A 22,861-nucleotide genomic window follows, 5' to 3' on the forward strand; every position below is an offset into this window, starting at 1 on the left:
CCCTGTGACTCATTTTCTACTGTGGCCTATAAATGAGAGGATCTTATTCAACAAGATGGTACTCTGTGCTGGCTTGTGTGTTTGTAATTTAATATGTGTAAGTATGTTGTGCTGAAAATATTTCACATCCAGTGGTCAATTTGTTCATATAAACGTCTTCGTTATACAAAGGGGGATGTATTGCATTATTTTGCTTTCATTTTCATCACCCCTTACATCCCACTGACAACAGAAACTGGTAACAAGCCAAACGCGTGGCAGATTATTAAAAATATGAGGGCTGCTCCATGGTGTGGAGCTGGAGACGAGTAGACCCGTGCCTATTGGTTTCATGGAAACGCGGTGAGGAGAGCGGGGCTGGCGGGGCTATAAAAGCAGGCTGTATGTGAGCGGAGCATCACGGAAAGGACTGTAGCCTTCATTCAGTCAGCAGGCCGGCGCACATCACAGATAGCTGGGATCCACGCACAGCGCAGCCATGAGTGAGGTAGGTGCTTCTCAGAAGGCTGCAAACCGCCTTCTCTCTTCATGGTACCCTTCATCATCACTGCTATTGCTTTAAAAAGCAACTGTGATATTTCAACCCTTGCTGTAAAGTTAACAGAGCCGTGCAACAGAAACTGAAGACACTTGCGACGCGCGGCTACAGTGTTGGATGAATGCGCTTCCAAACGTCGCGCTTTTGTTCAACAGCCTGAACTTTTAATAGCTTAATCTTTGACTCTCTGTGCTTGTATATAGTGTTGAAATGTAATATTGTATGACCAAAGGATTGGAGTAAAGAATGAATCGCGGTTATGTGATTAAGTGAGAAGTTTTGCTTTTTGAAATGTAGGCTACCCACATTTTTACATTTCACAACCGATCAATAAAGCTCCAGAATACTAAATGCCTACAGTGTACTGATTATTGATAATAATGATTCTAATGATAATAATATTAACAATAATGATAACAACAGTTTCTTTAATAATATTTTTCAGCACACAAAAAATCAGTTACCCAAGTCCATTATTGAATGTTTGTCATGACTGTGCTGGGGACTGTGCTGCCTGCCAACAGACATTGCAAAATGTGATGTTTTTGATGCAGGGTGAAAATGGAAGCAGATCTCAGTCATAAATGTAAAATCTCAAACTTCAAATGACACTCAGGATGCGTGACAGTCCATGAGACTATATCACATACATCCTTGTGGGTAAAAATGGCTTAGCCTGGTTTTAACTTTGACATTTCAAACTAAAGATCACTCCAGCATGAACGCATGCTGGGTGAGGCAGGGGCAGTATTGACCTATGCTGTTAGTCTGTGCATCATTTCATGGGGCTGAGCTTGTATGGGGGCTTTAGGGAGGTAAAAGTCTCCGATAATGTCAGAGTGGAGATTAGAAGGGACTCCGGTAAGAATCTTCTCTGAAAGATGGTTCACTAGAAACGAGCACATCCTTTAGTCATTGAATTATTCAAGGCTTGCTGCTAACACAGAGAAATGAAACATTCTCACAGTGTCCACGGGGGAGTCCTGGCTCTAGTAAGACCGCTTGTTCACCCCAAGAAACTAAGCAAAAGCAGATGTAATAAGTCTGCTTTTAATCTGTATCCTGCATGTTGAGCTGTCTGTGGTGGATGGTGTCCAGTCCTGGTAGCTGCATAGTGTCTCCCCACAGCTGCAGCCTGTAGTTGGAGCTTCATTATGTAGTTGCAGGAGACATGAATAATACTATTTAAAAAAAAAAAAAACTAAACAACAGAACTGGCGTTATAATTCAGCATGGGATATTACTTCTTGATCAGCACTCCCACAACATGTAAACTGCAATGAACACCAGCTGCCATTTTAATCCTTATGAATCTTTAATTGCAGACTTGTGATGTCTTTTTGTACACTGTCATACACACGAGACAGTCATGCTGTTGACTTCTCTCCTACCCTCTTGTGTAATGCTTAGAGAGTGAAGTTGGAGTCTTATAAATAAGACATTACACGGAGGAAAACTGAGGAAATTCAGTTACATCTCATATCAGGATTCATACGCCTCTAAAGAGCCACGGCCAAGACAAGAGTAGGTTCTACGTTGCTCTGAATGAATAATTAAATAAAAATCAATGGCAGGCTCCATCTACCGCCACGCTCCAACGCTCAGCCTTACCTTTATTCTAATCAGACTCACACAAAGTTTGAATGGTCCCCCGATGCTCATCAGGATAATTGGCACTCTCACCAGTAGCAAGGGAGATTTACATTTCCATTGAATCATTACAATGTGACCTGTCTAGTTCGGACCATTTTATAGACAAAAAAACAAATTGTGCATATTACCATATTGCCGACAAAGCCTTAGGAATTATTTAGTCTATTTTACATATAGAAATATAGCAGCTTATTTCTCTAGTACCAGATAAATGTTGATAATATCATCTCAGGAAAGTACAGGCAGTATATTATTTATAATCACTTGTATAAAAGTTTCCCTTTACTGCATTACAATAATCCACAACATGGTTGCTTGGATTATAGTATTCTAAAAAAAACTGTTATATTGCGCTAGGATTAATGTGAAGAAATGAGGTTTCTGTTGGTATTGCTCCAGCTGATTCATCTTTAGCTGTGGCCAATGGCCATAAACATCAGACAGTTAGAGGTTCCTGTGGTGAAAGTAGCTTAAATGTGTGGCCTGTCACCATAGTGATGAACAATTCATCATTTCCAGGCTGCACTATCGAGCAAATCATGACAACATGGAGACTAAAATTAGCATTTTGGAGTTGTGCGCTCAGCTTCAGCACAAACAGACTCTCACATGCTGCATTTTGGCCATTTCACCACATATTTCCAGTAAATCTTAAATTACTTATTTGTGTCGATTTTTTCTTAAAATCATACATTTACCATCTTATGCTACAGCAACATATTGTGATTACCACTCATTATCAGGTTAATGTACTCGGGACAAGTAATCCATTAGTGGAAGTCTCAGTTAGAGATTGTGTTGTTCTGATGTGAACCGTCATTAGTGGCTGCTGTTGCTGTTGTGCTGTTTGATTCACATGATGAGACTTACTCCTCCTCTGTTTAAGCCTCAGGTTGTTCAGCAAAACCTTAATTAGATGGCACTCAGTGGAGAGGCTCCAGCCAACTGTGTGCAGTTGCCAAGAGATGTCAGTTTCACTTTTTCCGATTTTCAGTAGAAGATAATTACCCGTTAGTTTCACACCAGGAGGTGCACCTACACATCACTGTGGTGGCTCAGTGGGCAAAAGTGCAAAACAAAGCAATCATCTCGTGAGTTCACTGCATGTCTTTCTTTGCATTCTGTTTAGTAAGAGTGCAAATGTCCACAAAAGGAGAACCTTACACATTTAGTGATTGGTGATGTGTCTTGATCACTGGAAAAATATTTCTCCACACCAACTTGTGATTTCTGAATTCAGTTTGATTTTTAATCCTCTACTTTATTCTGCTCTTAAAGATTTACCCCCATCAATGAGAGCACAGGGCTGTGAGGATGTCACTGTTGGTCAGTCGTAAGTCAAATCACAGCTGCAGTGTGAGCAGTAGTGCAGCCTGTAGGGGCCACTGGCAGGACTTTGAGACTCTTATTTTGACTGCAGTTTTCTTAAACTGTGTGGTAGCTCGTTCCACCATTGTGGTGTCACAGATGAGAATAGCCGGGACTGGGATTGCTTTGTGTGAAGGGATGGCAGAGCCAGGCGGCGTTCGTTGGAGGAGCGTAGCGGCCGAGAAGGAACGTAAGTTTGTATTATGGAGTTTAGGTAGATGGGTGCAGACCCAGTAGTCACTCTATATGCAAGCATTAGTGACTTGAATTTGATTCTGGAAGCCACGGGGAGCCAGTGGAGGTCACTGAGTAATCGAGTAACGTGAGTCCTTTTGGGCTGATCAAAAACCAGATGTGCTGCAGCGTTTTGAATCATTTGTAGGGGTTTCACCGCACAAGCTGGAAGACTTGCTAGGAGGGCACTGCTTCTTTAGTTTCTTGTTTTGACCATTTTCACCCTGAATTATATTGCTTCAGTTTATTATCACATTTCATATTTTTGTAGTAACACATGATGTTTGCAAACCAGTTACACTCCTATTTTCCTCCTAATTTATACTCATAACTTATTGTACAGGAAACTGTGCATACCGTAAAACTTTAATTAATAGCCGAGTCCCAAATAGCCGCCTATCCCGTTTCCTGAAAACATTTTGACAAATAAATGCCTGCCTCAATTTAACGCCTGGTCTGGTTTTTATAGAAGTTCTTTGGATGTATAGAACCTTTTAAACCCTGCGTGGTCGCCGGGTTTAGCTGCTTCTAAGCTGCTTAGATCGTTAATGCAAATATTAATGTTTAAACGTATGATCAATGTGTCATGCTGATAGATCGGTTAGATTCTCCACAATTCAATAGTTCAGTTCATTTAAGGGAAACAACAAGCCCCAAAGTCTAATTCTTATAGATTTACCCGTGTAACCTGCCTGGTACAACAGAGGAAAGGAAAAAAGGGATGACTGCCGTCACTTTTGACCTTTGCCGTTACTCGTTAAGTCCCCTCATTAAGTCTGAATGTGTCCGTTCCTTGATTATTTATATTCCTTTAGTCTGTAAGGGTCCACTGAACAAAAGTATCAAAACAGCTTTTCATAAAAATTAAACCAAGTTGTGAATCCTGTCATGTGAAGTCCATCGCTCTCTGTCTGCTAACTTCTCCTGCACCATGTTGTTGTTACTTCAAAATAAAAGTGCATAAGCCGTCTGTCGGAACTAGATCAAATGAAGGACTATTTGATATCATTTTTATACAAGTATTATTCTGTTTGAAATAAATAAACTGTTTCATAGTTGTTTCAGTTTTGTGCAAAAGGAATTAAAGGCCTGTCCCATATGGACGCCTGTCCCAAATATAGGCAGGGTCAATTCAATGATTTTAGCAAATAAAAGCCTTTTATATTTTTTTATAGCCTAATAAAAGGCTATTATTCAAAGTTTGACGGTACATACCTAAGGCAAGCACAGTCAAAGTAGGTCAAAGGTGAGCAAGAGGGGGACAACGTCTGAAAGCTTGTGTTTCTTGCCCTGTCGGACTTCATTGCAACAATGTCTCCCCATTTCCAGATATCAGCAATTTACTTGGTGATGTAAGATGTTGCCATACACACTCACAGCTGACAGGAAAATGCCCAAAACTACAAAAATAAGACTCCAGTTGCAGGACACTGGATTTATTCAGTAATTTAGAATTTCCTATTCCATTAGTATAACTGAGTATTTAGTATCAAATTTTGTAGCACATGAAAGCTTTTAGTGGACTCCAAATTCTAAAGGCTGATGCAAATAACACTCTGGACAGAAGAGGAAATGTGATTTTCTTGTAATATCTCTGTATTCTGTTGCACGTTAGATTTTGTCGGATTTGACTGGCCTTCTGAATGTGAAGTCATTTTTATGGTAGTGAAACACTTGTTGTATGTTGAAGGGGTGGGGTGGGGGGTACAGCACATTAATAATTAAATGGCAATTCCTTAGTCATCTGTATAAAATCTGTTCTGATAATTTGATCAGTGAAAGATTGCCATAGGCTTCCTGTTTTACTGACAACCTGTCCTTCAATCAGTGCATCAACATTTAAGTGGTCTCTTGCTGTGTTAACCTACCCCATACTTTAATTACAGTGAGAGTGGAGGCTATGGTGGCTACTTGGCAAAGCCCTTGGTTTCATCATCCAAAGTGGACTAGAGCCCTTTTTACTAAATTAATGAGACAAGAGTGTTGAAAGTCGCTGATCACAATAAAAAGGACTTCAAGCAGAGATGGAGAGAAGTGGTCGGGGATGGATTTTCTTCCCTTTTGCTGACTTAAGACTGATAGAGTGATTGAGCTCTGGACCAATGTAGTGACTAGACAGAAACTCTAGAGGAAATGTTCAATTATCACTTGAAGCTTGTTGATTTACTATGTTTTTTTCCCCTCTGGTATTGACCTGAAATATAAACATGTTTTAATCTGAGATACTCTGATTTGTTGCGATGCATGTAGACTGACCCTAATCCCGCTTTAAACAATGAACAGAGATTACATTGAAATAATCTGTAATCCATCTAAACTGTCTGCAGGCTTCGTGGGGCCTTCAGTCGCTGTAACCCGCCCTCCCGGGTAATCCAGGCTTCTGCCGGGCTTTGCTCAGAGAAAATGACAAACATCAGTGAGTGCGGAGCGGGATGTGAATGGTCAACACAAGAGACAATCGAGCAGATTAAATTTAAACTGCCAAGACGGAATCAGTCTAACACCACAGTAGCATTATTAGCTTTCGCCTTATAGGTTCACCCAGAGGCTCTTAAAATGTCACACATCATTTCTCAGGGGAATTGCATATAATATCACAGAGGGAGAGCTGTTAACATTCACATGCTGATTTATATAGTAATACACTTGAGACCACCACCTGCTGTCAGTAATATTACATACAGTCATCTAAAAGGAGTAAGATAAAAAAGTAAATTTACTTGTCAAGTGAAGCATACGCTACATCATCCATTTGTCTCTCATGCATTATTAGTCTCTTATCGCACTATAGCTTATCAACATTTAACTATACTAACTACATATACATATAATTAAAAAGTAGCAGCAGCATTTGTAAAAACCCTCCACTGGTGCAGGCCTCACCCCCCCCCCCACCTGTCTCCCCATGCTTTGGTTGCCTGTAACTGACATAAACAATAAGCCACATTCAAGTGAGCCAGCTAATTAGAGCAGCGATCCAACACAAACAACACACGATGCAGAGAACCTGAATAAAAACCCTTCCTCCTCGTCCGTTTTTTGGCTTGACTTCCATGCATTTGTGTTTTTGTCTTTGAAATGGTTTACCACACCACTCAGTCCCTCGTAGCGCTGCCGTGATCTGTGAGCAGGTAAAAACAGTTGCTGTGGGACGGAGTGGTTTTAAATTCAACAGGGAATTAGGGCTATATAATAGTCTTATTGTGCAGCAGAGCGGTAAAATGGTGCTTATTCCCCCTTTTAATTATGCCTTCAGTGTGTTTACAACGGCTTTTTGAAAGAGAGAATATTCTGTACAGTTTGATGTATGCTGCTGGGTGGGCCATACTCTGCCTAATGCATGCTAATGTTCTTTGGGAAAAACATGCTGCTATGCCATTAGTTTTACTTGAACAACTCCAGCTAGAAAGCAAACTGTACCGTCCTTATACTTTAATGATACTGTTCTACATGTTTAGGTGAGTGGAAGAAGTTTCCTCTGGGTATAGCAGATCTGTCAAGATTTAAAGGGGTCAACAAATCTCACTCACCCCTAGTTGTATTCAGCATGCAGTTGGTTTTGTTATATATAGTTCAACACCATTGTAATTTTGTTTTAGATGCGCACAGCATTACACACAGTAGCCACGTTTCCATCCAATTGTCATGCAAAAAAGAAACAAAAAGACACTGCGAATTAGGTGCGTTTCCATCAGCTGGTTTGGAGCGAATAAACCAGGCTACGGCAAGCATCGTTACGTCAGTAGTTGACGTTACACATGGCTGTAATAAACAAGATGTATGGGTTCCAAACCACAAACCAAACCAGCCGCTTGGACCTGAGGACTAGGGATCTGAGAAAAATGGAGAGAGATCCTCAGGAATGTGCTTTATGTCTCCGCGCAGAATGGGGATATATGGCAAGACGCCGAAACAGCTGATCATACCTGACTTTTACTCTACCTGAAGTTTGCTACGTCAGAATCTATTCAGAACTCTTTTTTTTAGGGACTCACTTCTATGTGCTCACTTACAAAAGTGCTTTTACTCTTTTTCGACAAAGGCAAAAACCACCTCAAGTGAGTGTAAGAACTGATTTGCTCGAATTTTGCCCTTTCCATCAACCTTTTCTAATGCGATACTTGTGTGCAAAATGTGCATAAAAAAAACAGTGATGAAAGTACGGCTAGTGTCCCTGTACACTCTGGATAATCTGTGAACCTCACTGTCTACAGTTTTCAAATGGGTCTATTTCATTGTAATAAAGCAGCACTGGAAAAACACATTTCTGTTTTTCTGTGCTGTTCTGTGCCGGCAATCTTAACAATTAATATCTCAAAACCTGGACAAATAAAACGGGCACATCAGCATTGTTAAATACCACTACCACCAGAGAAAACATGTTTATGTTTATATTTGTTTGATCTGCATTAAGCCTACGTCCTTGGTTCTGTCTGTTATCAACACATTAAATCATATGATAAGGATCACATGACCATTGTCTGACGATAACTTTGTTAGTCACTTGAGCTTCGTTTTATTTGTCCCTCTAGCAACCACTTCTTTTAACCTGTCTTCAATATTAATTCTACCAATTAAATTTGAAGTATGGTGTGTATCTGGTTCACTTTAATTAGTGAACATGTCAGCCTCAGCTAAAGATGAATAAGAAAGTTTATAACTTTTCTGTCTAAAACAACTGCCTTTATACATGAAAAGAGGTCACATCGATTATTCCAGTATTTCACTGCCACATGAACATGCTCTGTCATCCTTTTTCTTTTCTTTTACAATATCACACCAATTTAAAGTTGAAATATTTTCCTGAAGTGCTGGGAATAAAATGAATGAATTTCTTTCATTGTTGCAACGACTGTATTTCTGGTGTTAGTGTAGTAGATGAAAGAATTGTTTTCTTTGTAGTGGACAGTTAATGAGTTGGAAACATGGATGATCTCGCTCAATCAGTTAGTCCACCAGATTGGTCTATAAACTGCAATATCTCTTCAACTTTAGGCTGTTGGATGGATTGCAATGGCATTTTGTACTAACATTCATGTCCCCCTCAGGATGAACTGTAATCATGTGAGTAAGCGCCTCAACATTTCTCCTATACTTTGGCTTATAACACCTGAAAAACTTATGATCATGACCCATCAGCCTTGTTTACCGCTAATTTATGTCCGCATGTGAACACGGTAAACTAAAACTGTTAACATTATAGAGTGCCTTCTAAACATCCACATGCTGGTATTTTGTAATGAGCTACTAGCATCGTCACTGTCAGCATGTTAGCATGGTGATGTTTGCATTTAGCTCACAAATGAGACCAAAAAACAGACCAAACCTGTGTTAAAACAAGGGGAATGTTTTGGTGGGGGCGCATTGTTTAAAGTACCGGTGAGACAACCAAATGCAGACCAGGAGGGCAGGTTTTAGGAACAGATTAATGCGTTTAAAAGCCTTTCAGTCGCCATAACACTGTAAAGCGGTTTGTAACAGTACTCCCAAGTTATGATCAAAGTTGCAGAATCAACAGTAGAAACACAGAGTGCACCTTCCTGGTAGATTACAAAGTAATCTAGATTACAAAGTAATCTGCTGGGCAACCCTGCATTATTTGCTGGGCCTGCACCGCCGGCTGGCTCCATTCAAATGTATGTTTTCATGCAGGGCTATAGTTGTTGTGAATGTGACCTTAGTCTTGTTTGAACAAGGGCTTTGATTAAACAAATGTTTTAGATCACTTAGCTCTCCAAAAGTTCTATTTTAAACTTTGGTTGTACCTGCGCTGGAAATATCTCACTGAGACGTCACATCTTCTACAGGGTGTTACATCATCAAAGAAAGGCAAGCTGCTGTTCATCAAAGCTGTGGTCTAACTGTTTCTAAATTAGCTAGGGTGGCTTTAACAGAAAAGTAATTTCAAGCGCAGTGTATAGTCGATCATCGTGGCATCATGTTGCTTGTTCAGTCAATCATTCCTCAGTGGTGCCACTCTTCCATGCTGTCATGCCGGTTTCCAGTCTGATGTTGGGGAAGCTGCTAAGGAGTTGTGATGGTGCTGGGATGAGCTGTCTGTGACCTAGTTTTTCTGTCTCCTCGTTAAATTGTTAATAGATCCTGAGTGCAGCATGGAGTCTCTCAGGGGAGCCTGAGCTGCCATAAGAACCAAAAATAGCCCCCCTCACACTGGGAAGGTAATTTATTTATTTTACCAATTCCCTCCATGTCCACGCCAACCCTTTGCGCCAGTGCAGTGTTTTATGAATTCAGTCAATGTGAAAAACACGTATGAACACAACATAAGGAAGTAGTGATGGAAACAATAAATCTTTAGAAACTGCACCAGTACATCTCATTCTGACTGTGGATGCAAATTTAAGCCTTGCTGATGCTAAAAAACGATCTGCTGCACACTGACAGCTGTATGTAATTCATTTTAATGGATGCACTCTGCACCAATAGCAGTTTAAGTATAACCGGTCCTGTTCTGGATTCTGATCTAGTAGCTCGAGGGTAAACGAAATACTAATGTCTGGTGTTTATCAAGCTTTTTCGATTGCAAGTCAACCATGGCAGACAGAGCCATATGTGGCACATACGCTGTGCAAGAGGACATCATCATTAGCGATGTAATTATCATCATTGCCATCCATTTGTCAAGCTCCCTCTGTCTCCAGCATATGGGACCGGGAGCAGGCAAACACTCCAGTCTCTCCTCGGAGCCTGTGACCGCACGGCATCTCTGCACAAGCTGTACACAAGCCCAGCTCAGACACCAGCCAGCAACAACGTGTAAGGCTCAGTTTTGCTCACCACGTTACTGGCGGTGAAGGCATGTGAGACTCATGAGCTCTTTTTGTCCAGCTTCCTAATGGGGAGCTGTGCTATTTGGCAGGCCTGAAAGCGTGTCTGTCGCTTTGGGTTTGTGTTGTCTAGAGTATGAAATGACTATACTAGCATAATCACTATTACATCAAATGCAGATAATAAACCCTAGACTTGAAATGTTCAGTGAGCACAAGTAAAAGATTCAAACCAAGATATGTAAAGATTGTCCCTGTTGTTACAATTTGCAATACTGCTGACATACAGTTTGATTATATACTGTATCACTAAACAAGAACATTAGTATTGGACAATTTTTTTTTCATCCAATAGCAACGTTTTTGAAATTGTTGTTTTCACTCCCTTTGCCCTCATCAGTGCTGTTTTCGGAATTCAACAGGCAGCTGTGTTCAGTAAAAGAGTACTAAAAAGCCATTGGACACTACCTGCACAGCACCAATATGGAACATTTAACAGCTAGAAAAATAGATTTTTTCTTCAGGAGACCAAAACAGCCCCAAAAGGTGAGTGGAAATTGGACTTAATCACCACAAACACAATTCTAACGTCTGGATGTGTAAATAGGCAGCTGCTAACATGCTTGCTATATCAACTTCATAATGTGAAAATATGTCAGTGTTTTGTTTACAGTTTGTTGCCTCTGTCCCCAAGTAGCAAAACAAAAAAAGAAAAGGCAAATATTAACTGAGCTCTGTGATGGGACCTCTACCTCCTGGTGTGTTTACACTCTCACAGCTGGAGTCAGTATTTTGCCTTAAATTTCAATCATGAGAAGATGATTTGCTTTATGTTTACAACCCTGTGTACACAGAGCTGTATTAGAGTTAACTACGATGTAGAGAGTCTCTCATCTCGATAAAGTATAACCAATGTTACTGTTGATGAAGGATGGAAACTACTCCCTACTGGACTGGGAGTGCTTCTGATTTGTTACCTTTTTTATCCAGGGAAGATTTACTGAGCATATATGTTCTTTCAGCAAGTAAGCCTTGATATAACTTTGATTGCATTTGTCCTATCAGCAGCCTAGTGTAACTGCTCGGATTCTAACTGGAGCAACAATATGACTCTGAATTTAGTGTCTTTGAATGGGTTACCTGTTCTCAAAATTAGGATTTTACTGCAATACTGCACAGCAAAGCTTGTATAGAAAGGAAAGGATGATAGGTGGAGGATAAATATTTTGAAGTCTCTGTGAGGTGACCCCAAATGACAGCAAGAGGTTTGAGGACATCAACATCACATCATGTACTGATGTCACTAAATGAAATGTATTAACTTTAACACCACATTAAGGTGGAGCTGGCAAAGGTTCAGCCATTTTTAGATTGTTGGTGGCTGCACTCACCCACTGCTCTATTTAAGAAAGTGACTGCATATATGGGCCATAAGTCTAACCAATATAGCGTATGTATTACTTAAGCACTAGTAATCCACAATTTGCTGGTGCTTAAGTAATACATAGTGGGCACAGCCTTTTGTCAGATACTGCTGGTGGACTAGTAACTCCCCTCTGTTTAGGAGGTTTTTATATTGTAATTCATCACATCCGCAGCACTGAGAGGGTTTCCTGCCAGTCACCACACCCTGAAAAAATATTTTCAGGGAAAACTTAAGGGTCACTGTAATGGGATGCTGTTCTCTGTTGTGATCACACAGGGTGATTTGGGCTGTCAGTGATGGTATTTTTTACATAAAATGCTGCTTAGTGCAGCATGGATAGTTCTGGCATGTCATTACATCACACATCTTTTAACCCTGTGTGAACCCAGCAGGTTCCTACTGGCTGCTCCAAAGCCTAGATTAAAAAGAGTCCTCTGCCATCAGCGCTCTGAGAGTTCACAGCGACCTGCCTGAGGGGCTTAGCCTGGCTAAATCTCATCTTTCAAATCACCCTTCAGAACTCTTTTTTTAGGGACACTTCTATGTACTCACTTACTATCACAAGTCTTCATACTTCTCACTTCTAACTGCTGTTTATTTTACCTGCTTTTTAAAATCTTTTGTAAAGCATTGTACAAAGTGTTTCTAACTGTAGTATTTCTAGTGCTATAAACTTTCTTCTTATTCTTCTCCTTCTACTTCTTTTCTCCTGTCTTTCTAATTATGTGCCGCAAAAGCTCCTGTGGCACCTGCTCATTTATTGCCAATCATCATGAGAGCAGGCTTCTCAGCTTGGTGTCCCTTGTCAGCTTCTGTGTCACGCGTGATCCTTTAAATGAGACATAGATGGGTTTAAGTCAAGGTCACAGCTGACAGGTGTGAGGGTTAATGAAAAGTGGATGGCCATAGACAGAGAGAGGAGTTCAGATGTGCTACATTAACAGCTGATGCTTGCGCGTATCATACCGAATCATTCTCTCAGTTCTTTGACCTGTTCATACTCACACAATGACTCCCGTGTCATCATTTGTAGTGGATCTCTGCAGGCAACAGATAGTAGGTATTCTACTACAATCTGCAACTTTAAGTCGGCACATTGAGTTTATTGTGTCCAGTGGACACCTTTCAAGTAAGATTTCATGTGTTGTGCTTTCTGGGAATTAGGGAATTATCTGTTGTCCTTGCAGGGGGTTCAAATACCTACGCTTTGTCGGCTTCTGGTACCAAGGCACGTAGTACCCTTTAGTGTCATTGTTCAATGCTAAAAGTAGTCCTGTGATGATTAACAGAAAAGTCAGAGTAAGAAGGTGGTTGCGGTGGACGAGTGGGTCGGAAACCCACTGAAAGTCCACCCAGGAGTCAACGTTGATTGTTTTTAGTTAAGTTACACAAGTAACGTTACTAAATTTACATAATTTATGTCACATACAGTAAATCATGCAGTGATTTTAACCCAAACCATGATCCTAAACCTAACCAACTAGTTCAGTCAGGACAACTTTCATCAAAGACTGATATTGCAAAATTATATTTGGCGGTATGTTATATTACACCAACACATTATGCCAGTGACAGTCAGAAAGACAGACAGAGGTCTGATATAGCTAGATGTTTTCATCCACATTTTGGAATTATGTATAAAAACAGCTGAACAGAATATTCATTTTCATATTGTTGAAGAAATGTAATCTTTTAAAATCAGGTTTTTCTGAAAAATGGTTTTGCCCCTGCTCTCCCCTACTGTAGCATTGCAAAACAAGCAAAATGTGGCAGACTTAACAGTAAGGGACAAAAGCTGCAATGTTTCAATGTTTATAGCTGTTTAGCTTTATAAAAAACTGACGAAACCTTCCTGCCAGGGAGGACTCACCTCAAACATGATGAGGCTTGACTTCTGGCAGTTTGTCATTCAAGAGGCTGTGCACTGCTTGATATGAAGATACGTCATTCAGCTGTGATATCCTACAGTTGATTTGATTCACATACAAAAGAGGCAAACATCCGCACTGTTGCACCCGCTCAACTACTGTTTTCTCTTTTGCTATTCAAAATTTATTGAGATTTTGAGTAGTCATAAACGCTGCTTGCAAACAAAGCGACAATACCTCCTCAACAACTGAATGAGCAAGTGTTTGGAATCAAGCAGTGCCAAGCTTGAGCAAAGACCGAGATGGGCCATGACAAACATCTCATTTGAAATTCACCCGTTGCTTCTGAAAATCCTCATGAATTTTTATGCAGATGCTCGCTGTTTCCTCCATGTTCATTAGGCGCAGTAAAGCAAAGAATGTGCTGAAATTAGCGAGAAAGAATCTCCACTGAGGAGGAAAAATTGTGTAGAAAGGGGAATTTGTCCAATGCATGGAGCGTTCTCCCCTGCACATTAGGACTGTAGCTGTTATGTAAGCTCTGACTGTATCCAGGCAGAAAGAGAAAAAAGGAGAGTTTGAGAGAGAGAGAGGAGGCTGGTGATGATGATCTATGTACTGTATAGGGAAGAAAGGAAGTAAAAAGGAGAGCAGAGGATGAAAAGCAGTGTCTATATAGGGATATGGTCACTACTAGATCATTACTGTTGCTTTCCAGTCACAGCATCTTACACACCGTCATAAAAAGGTTTGGGGCAACCGTGTCCGTGAGCAAAACACTGAATCTCTCCACAAGCTGCAGGGCTGCTTTCCAGTCAGTGACTTCTCTCTGACCAGCCACTAATCTGAAACTCAAAGATTAGAAGCAATTAGGCCAAGGGTTTTGCGGCACCTTGATGACATATTCTCATGATTCTGACGCATCAATCACAAATATGATTACTTTGAACAGTTGGATTGGCTCTTTTGCATTAATGCAGGATAAATACAGACCACATGTTCCAGTTAGAGACAAAAATAATCTCACTCAGGAGACTTCTATCACAACACAGCCGCCCACCACAGACACAAATAGCATCCACACCTTCTCTTAGTGTGATCAGGGAGATCATTTTCTAGCTGACATGTGACCTAATATGGAAAAATTCTAACTCTTTAAACTTGGATTAGAGGCTCTCATATCTTTCTGGATTATGAGAGGGCTAGTTGAAGATAGAGGTCAAAGCAGGAGAGACTAAGAGGATGGATTAAGAGGAGAGTAAGTAACAGATGTGAGAAGAAAAAAATTAAAATAAAGTCAAATGACAGAAACGAGGATCAGAAAGTTGTGACTGCACTGCATCTTCCATCTGCACCGACACAATCACTCAAACATTTTTGTTACTCTGCTCCCGGACGTCCGCTCTGGCTGCTTGTGTCCTGGTGGGCGGAGGTGTGAGGAATGGCAGCATCAGTGTGTGGCACCGCTCCTGCCTCGCTCGATACCGGAGCACAATCAAGCAGATGAGAGTCAGCGTGGTGCTGGGAATCCCAGCGGCATCAACTCACTTTGAGTTCTGCGTGTAAACAGAAAAACAGATGGCCACGCTGCCAAACTAGTTTTTCTTCCATTGGCTCTCGTAACGGCTCACGGGGACATGGGAGGAAGATCAGGTTTCTTTTGCCAGTTTTAATTTGCTTTGTTCCCGCTTAACTCACATACATCAAAAATAAAAGCACAGGATTAACGATTCAGGCTGGCGAGATGGAGAGATGGTCTCTGCTGAGCTGATGAATCTGTGAAATACAATGTGCTCTAAATCAAATCACACCATCAACGCTCAACTGTATGAATTATGCTCTTAATTAAAAACACATTGATCTTGGAGAAAACTGGAAGTTAAGGGAATGATTTGAAGATGTTATCCACAGTAAAACTCTGTGTGCTGCAAAATTATCTTTCTGCAAGCAAACAAATTCAAGATCTGGATGATGCAACTGCAGCAAACCTTCTCACACAAACTGTAGTGTCTCTGCATTCGGAAGCGGTCTTATTTCCGGAGCAGAGTGCATCTTGTGATGTTGCCTGTTGGGAGCATCCCTCTGCTGCAGAAACATCAGATCAACAAAGATCAACAAAGATCAACATATCCCATCACAGCTCCCTTCACACAGAGCAGAGACTGTCCTGTAACATGTTCAGTATGACTGGGTTTAGTGTGAGGAAGACTTCCTATGACGCTCTCTCTGTTGGGAACATAAGAACTCTTGTTTTGTTATCAACATAGATCTTGGAATTAAATTGTTTAACTTAATGCAAATGAGCATTTTTTGGATTATATGAAAAAGAACAAATTCAAATAGGAGGGAGGGTTAGTGTTCCTATATTGTGTTCTTTCTTCATCTTTAAAAAATGATGATCATATTTTCTGTATTTTTTTTCCAGAGACAAGCATCAGGAGCAATGACTGGAAACAGCAAACCATCTGCTGGCCAAGGTATTTTCTAACTATCATTTTTAGTCTGAATTCATCAGAACATAAACGATGTGCTGTTTTCACCAAAACCACTGTGGTGCAGACACCATTTCAATTATATTTAGTAAAAGAACAGCAATATAGCTTGTTTTGCCCTTTTGTTAGAATGGAAAGATTTTCAACTACCATCATGTCTCACAGACTGAAATTGTTCTTCAGTCGATTTCACAGTTCACCAAGACCCATTTTAGATGATACCAAGTATTCAAAGTTTATACCATACAGATTTTGTTAAAAAAAGAAAAAATGAAACCTCTCTAATCCCAAGAGTGAGTGCAACAAAGCATCAACAGGCTAATTGTAATATTTGTATAGTGTAGATCCAATTAAAACTCAAATTCTACAGTTCCTCTGATTGTAATTAGATTTAAAATAGATGTAAATAAAGATCCTTATCAGCAAGTCATTGTAAATGTGACCTTGTATCTCCCCTCTGATCTCTTAAACCAAATGATGTGTAGATCAAAAACTCAAATTCATTTATTCAGGATTCACTTCACTATGGCTTTGATACTGTACACACCTGGTTTCATGCCAACAAGCAGCCTCTTAATGAAAACACATCTTATTGTATGAGTTTTGGCACAGCAGATCTTTTCAATTACATGCAGTGAAGGGTCTTTCTTATCTTTATAGTGGCGTTTTATAGTGGATTCTATAAAATGCCTTGGTATTACTGTTAATTATGAGCTCTCTTTCAAATTCCACACAGATGGTGTGATAAACCAAGGTCTGAGAATTATTTATAGGTCCAATAGTGTTTTTCTTTTAACCTAGTTGTTGTTACCTATTTTGTATCTGTTATTTACAATTATTTATGTAGATTTATTGTTAAATGTATTTTTCATAACTATCACTGTCATGTGTTTCATGCTCTTTATTAATTAATCAATCACATTTTTATAATCATGAATGAATGTCATGACAATGATTTTATACTTACTTTTGTTTAAATCTTCTCATGTTTTTCTTTTGTTTCTTTTGTTTTTTAATTCAAAATTGAGTTATACATGGTACAATTTGGCTGGCAATACTTGGTAGGATCCTTTGAAATTCATAAATGGTGTAAAGTGGAAGAGCAAAGACGTGTTTCTAACAAACCTCAGACCTGCGAATTGCTTTTTCATGACCTAAGCTCGGGTGAGACAAATGTGAATCAATCTGACATTTCCTCTCTGGCGTGCAGAATAAGCAGATGCAAACCAAGCTTTAAAACAAGTTGAAATGTTATCATGAATGTACGTTTAACTGGTTGTGTCATGTTACAGGGTTCCTTGCTTCAACCATGCAAGCAGATACTGTATATCTCTTAAGGGCTTTATGTAGTCTGCACATTTAGAAAATTAGGTTTCATGGCAGCATACGATACAATACACAGAGGAATCACTGAATGTAATCTCCTCCACTCCTTGAAGTCAACCTTCTCCTAATGCAACGGCTGCAGCAGGTTAATAGCAGCCATTCACTGCTAAATGGCTCAATGGCCCTATTCGGCACAGAGACCATGTGTCACCTCGCTTCTCTCTCTGGGGCTGCTGATAAGACTGTTAAGACCTCGTGTTGAAATGGATTCCTGTCCCAACTTCTCGGATGATGAAGTGTTTTGCAGCTCAGCCTCAGTCCAGAGGGAAACATCCCGGCAGTGATTGGGAGGGATTTTGGGCAGCTTAATTGAATTTAGTAGAGGAGTGAACGGCATTAATTTAACACTTTTACCTCTTACCATTGTTTTTGGTTTAGGAGAGTTACTGAACTCTACCTCTCATAGGCTACATGTACAGTTCAGGAAATATGAATTAAATATATTCACTATATTAATTTACACAATGCTCAACACATCACAATATCAAACATCATGGGCCTAAAATACAACACAGAAGGGTATGAGTGATATGCAAATTGATCCTTTGTACAGTACAGTTGTTAAAAGAACACATAATACACATATTTACACTCTATTCCTCATGTACTATTGTGTACATGCAAATCCACTTGTGGTATTGCATTACACAGAAACATCAGGATCCCTCAAGTCCAGTGTGCCCCTCTACTTTTTGGATTAGGCAACTTCTCAGAGGCGATCAATAGATCCATTAAGCTGATCATTACCTTTTATTTTGCCACAGAGTATCACCAGTTTCTCTATACCATCATGTTAGAGTAAGATTTTTTTCATAGATCTAATTAAACAGTATGCATTTTCTTGCTAAGAAAGGAAGGCTGTCCAGCCTAGAGTCCAAGGTTTCCTCTTTAGATGACAGCCCCAGTACAAGTGGCCTGGATCATTTTACAAATACTGTGCTACAAAATTGTACAGTGATGCTTTAGATTACAGCTCACAAATGAGAACTTCAGTAAATATTTTGTACACATGGTGTACCAATGAAACACTGGTTACCTACTGGTGGGTTCAAGGGAAACACATAGTTGTGTTTTGGAGGGATCTAGAAATAATTTTCACTGTACAAGTATTTGTTATACAGCAGCCTGGAACAGCACCAATAATACTAAAGCTTGATTTATACTCCTGTGTAAGGTCTACGTGCGTAGCTACGCCATAGGCTACGCACGTAGCCATGCATTTATACTTGTACGTCAGTGTCCCCGTCATTCTGCAATTACAGCCCCAAGCGCTAGTCGGCGGAAGCGCTACAACGCCCACTCTGTTGACTTTTGCCGGCCGAGCAGGCTAACTTCCGGTTTATCCCTCCGCTAACGTGAATGGGGGTAAAATTGTATCCGTGTGGCTGGTGTAGCCTTTTCAAATGTTATCGACCGAATGGATCACATTCTGATAGTGAAACGAGTCATTTTGCTCGGGTTGTGACGGTCAAATATACTGATCCACCATGTTACAGCCGCTGTTTTAGCCGCTAGTAAAAGTTACTTCAAAGCACAGCCACTTCCTGTCGGCTCAGAGGCATTGCGAGGCTACCCAGCCGACCAATGACCGACCAATGACATCGACTCGTGTTGTTACATTTTTGAGGAGGTGAACGTCAAACGTCAGGCTACACCGTAGGTGATGGTGTAGGGTAGGGGGCTACACAGAGGCTACGCCGTCGATTTGACGCATAAGTATAAATTGCACTCCTTATTAAAAAACTTTACATTTGTAAGTAGCCCATATAAATAAAAGTTTGAAATACAATAAATGATACCATAACTAATTTAATTCTTATATCAACACTGTAAACCCCTTTTCCCCAATTTTCCTACTCTGTTGCCCAGTAACAATGTTTATATACCCTGTAATTATTATTAATTACACATGGTAGCTCCGCTTTTATCTTGTGTGAACAACTCGGCACAAAACCAGTGAAGCTTGGGCTCGGTCTCTTCTGCCACTGCACACGTACACGCTATGTCTACACATGCGCACTGATGCCCCAGGGTTAGGGTTACAATTTTTGATTTATTCATGCACTTTAAAAACATTTATTGAAAGTTTTATTCTTTTTACATATGTATTTACAGCATTAAACATTGACATGTATATTGTAATAGGCTGTATATTAACTTATTGGGAGAAAACTGGTAGTTCTATGTAAAATCAGATGTTGAGCACCCCAAAATGGCATGATCCTTGTTTTGCTGCGAAGCTCAGACTGTGAGATTGACAGACGAATCAGGCTCTGCCCATCGAATCTTCGACTATTTGGGGTCAGTCCTAATATGAAGACGTTACATTTCCGACCTTGTGTTAAAGATGTTTATGCATTGTGTTGCAGATGTAGCAGTTGCCAGCTAGACATGCTAGCAATATATGCTAGCACCCATGGGTTTTAGCCTTCTTGTTAGTACGTCCGCCTCCCATCCCGAGGTCGCAAGTATGTGTCAGGACTGTGCAGTACAACCTTGAGCCGATTGCACACATGTATATCGAATAATGTTAGCATACTAAGCTAAAAATACTGTTGCTTTAAAGTAATATAAAAACTAATCAATTGGCCTTACATGACCAGAATGTTGCTGTATTTGATCAACTGTAAAAGCAATGAATGGAAATTACAGCTGTCTATTTATACTTAATACAATAAAAAATATTCCCAATTAATTTATTATCTTTTTTACCCCAATTATCTTCATTATAAACATTATGTTCCACAACTTTGTCAATGGACAGCTAGACTATAATATCCCAAGTGGATAGCTATCTGCCATCCAGCTGCCAACTAGCTCATGAGCTAACAATGACTTATGATACTGAATAAGGCTGACCTGTTGGGATTGACTAAAAGGGCATCACGTCTTTATGAAAATCAATAACTTACCCTACCTTCCTACGGAAACAGTACGTGACAGTTTGAGGAAATGAATGTGTCTCTTTTCTGTTATTTGTAAGTCTAGCTTGTGGTTCGGTTTTCACAGGCGTCGCTTAGCTTCGCATGTCAACTTTATGTGGTTTCATGGTTAGTTTTCTCGAGACTGAGCCTTCATCCATCATTGTCCATATACTCTCTGTTGCCTTGAATCACAGGAACCAATTTGAACATGACCTTTCGCAAACCTCTTATGGAAATAATCCCATCATCCATTGTGCAATTTGATTTATTCATGCAGCAGCACAACACGTTACTGGAACTGTGATGTGCCTTCCTTATAAAGTCTTGTGCCCTCTGTAGTCTAAAGGGCGTCGACCCTGTGGTGCAGGTGTAATTTTAGAGAAGGAAGCTGTGTGTGTGTGTGTGTGTGTGTGTGTGTGTGTGTGTGTGTGTGTGTGTGTGACAGAGACAGGGAGGTTTGTGTGACCTCTACAATCATGAAACCGTTTTTATTGTCACTTATCCTCCAAGGGCTTCAAGTTCAACAAAAGGTTCCATCTAAACGTAAGTAGGCCATTTGGAAAAATCTCTGTTAATGCTAGAGCGCACACCTCGCACAGCAGGTCAGCACAATCATGCCCAGAGCACTGTACTGCATGACAACTGTGTTGCTTGAATAAACAATGGACTGTCACATCCCATAAAACTTAAGCTTTTCACTTGCTTTAATCACACCCCGTATTTTCTTCATGTGTGTTTGAGCAGTCTGCACTGGGTTGACTTCAGTGTTTTTTTATGTATATGATAATGTTTTTGTGATGTTGAACATTTAAATCAGCAGTGTTTGTGTTACTTTTAATGAGGCATGACTCATTCACTTCACACAGGAGGATTAAAATTTGACTGTAAGGCCGCTGCTGTTTTTGAAAAGACAGCAGCTTATGTACAACCTGATGATTAGAAGAGTTTGTCTTCTGTCATGAAAGACCAACGTCTTCTCTATCAGACTGTGGAGAGAGACTGTGGAGTTGCCTCGTTAGCCTGGTTGGTCACTCCTTTAACACTGCAACAGAGAAAAATCTGCCTGTAAAATGCTGCAATAAAATTTTATTGTCTTTTTATGGCTTCATTTATTTGTTCAGTTACGTTTATGTTAAATAATAGTTATTTTATAAGCTTCCCTTCCCAGAGATTGCCCTCTCTTTGAATAGGTGAGGCAGGGGGCATCCTGAGTAGTGTTGGGTATCGTTTAAAAATTTGATGAACAGTGATGAACATCCCTGAGACCGCAGCCGAAGGTGAGCAGCTGTTAAAATCAAGCATACAAATAGTCATTTTTTGCCGGATCTGGTTACAAAAAGTATCGATTGAAGTACTGGTTTGACTGGAGACGTTTCGATTCTACTCGATACCGGGCTGTGTCGGTTATTACCATAAAGGTATCGAGTAGCGTTACCCATCCCTAATCCTGAGGTTTTGTGTCAAGTATTTTTCTTTTCCACCCTGACATGGATAGAGTTAAAGGAGGATTACAGAACAGTCTAATTCTTTGCCATGAAATGGAAGATCATCACAAAATAGTAGTTATCGGCAGCCACTTTGGGACTGGCTTAGCCACTGCATGGGAGGCCGTCCCGGATGGTTCCCATAGAAAAGGTCAGGGAAGCTGATTTGCTACCAAACAGTTAGTTTTCATCCTTATAGTCCTTTCTATGTATATATGTTTTATATTGAGACAACAAAATCCATGTCCTCTTGCATACTGAATAGCACTCGAATTTGTTTTGTGAAAATCTTTTGTCTTCATTATACTTCATTATACTGATAAAGCACGAATTTCATCAAATACTGACGCTATGAGAAAGCCTGTCAAAGCGTCCGTATTTGATGCACGGGTACCTTTCAGCGTCTTTATGAAACGCCTTTAGGTTTAGGAAAAGATCATGGTTTTGGGTTGAAATAAGTACATCATGTGACGACGGATGGGTTACATTGGAGTTACTTGAAAGCCCAGGGTGTCTCATACGGACGTAGAAGGGTCAAATGCCGATGCATTGTCTGGCTTTTTCAAAGCTTCGGTATTTCACACGGGACAGAAACCAGACAGTTAAGTTATTATTAGCATTACACAACAAGACTAAGAGTCTACAGCCATGCACAGCCGTGCTTTGAGCTAAAGGCTCACAATGACAATACTTACATGCT

General features: G+C 40.2%; 1 protein-coding gene across 1 annotated transcript in view; it reads left to right on the forward strand.

Annotated features, from left to right (window-relative positions):
* Positions 1-416: 416 nt before the first annotated feature.
* The window catches only part of pcp4a (Purkinje cell protein 4a), a 23,804-nt gene continuing 1,359 nt past the window's right edge, over positions 417-22,861 (forward strand). The window contains exons 1-2 of the mRNA XM_046040714.1: positions 417-487; positions 16,301-16,352. Of these exons, the coding sequence (XP_045896670.1) occupies positions 479-487; positions 16,301-16,352 (61 nt within the window). The 5' untranslated portion in view covers positions 417-478. The remainder of the gene's footprint in view (positions 488-16,300; positions 16,353-22,861) is intronic.

The sequence above is a fragment of the Micropterus dolomieu genome, linkage group LG23 (genome assembly GCF_021292245.1).
Source record: "Micropterus dolomieu isolate WLL.071019.BEF.003 ecotype Adirondacks linkage group LG23, ASM2129224v1, whole genome shotgun sequence".
Lineage (NCBI taxonomy): Eukaryota > Metazoa > Chordata > Actinopteri > Centrarchiformes > Centrarchidae > Micropterus > Micropterus dolomieu.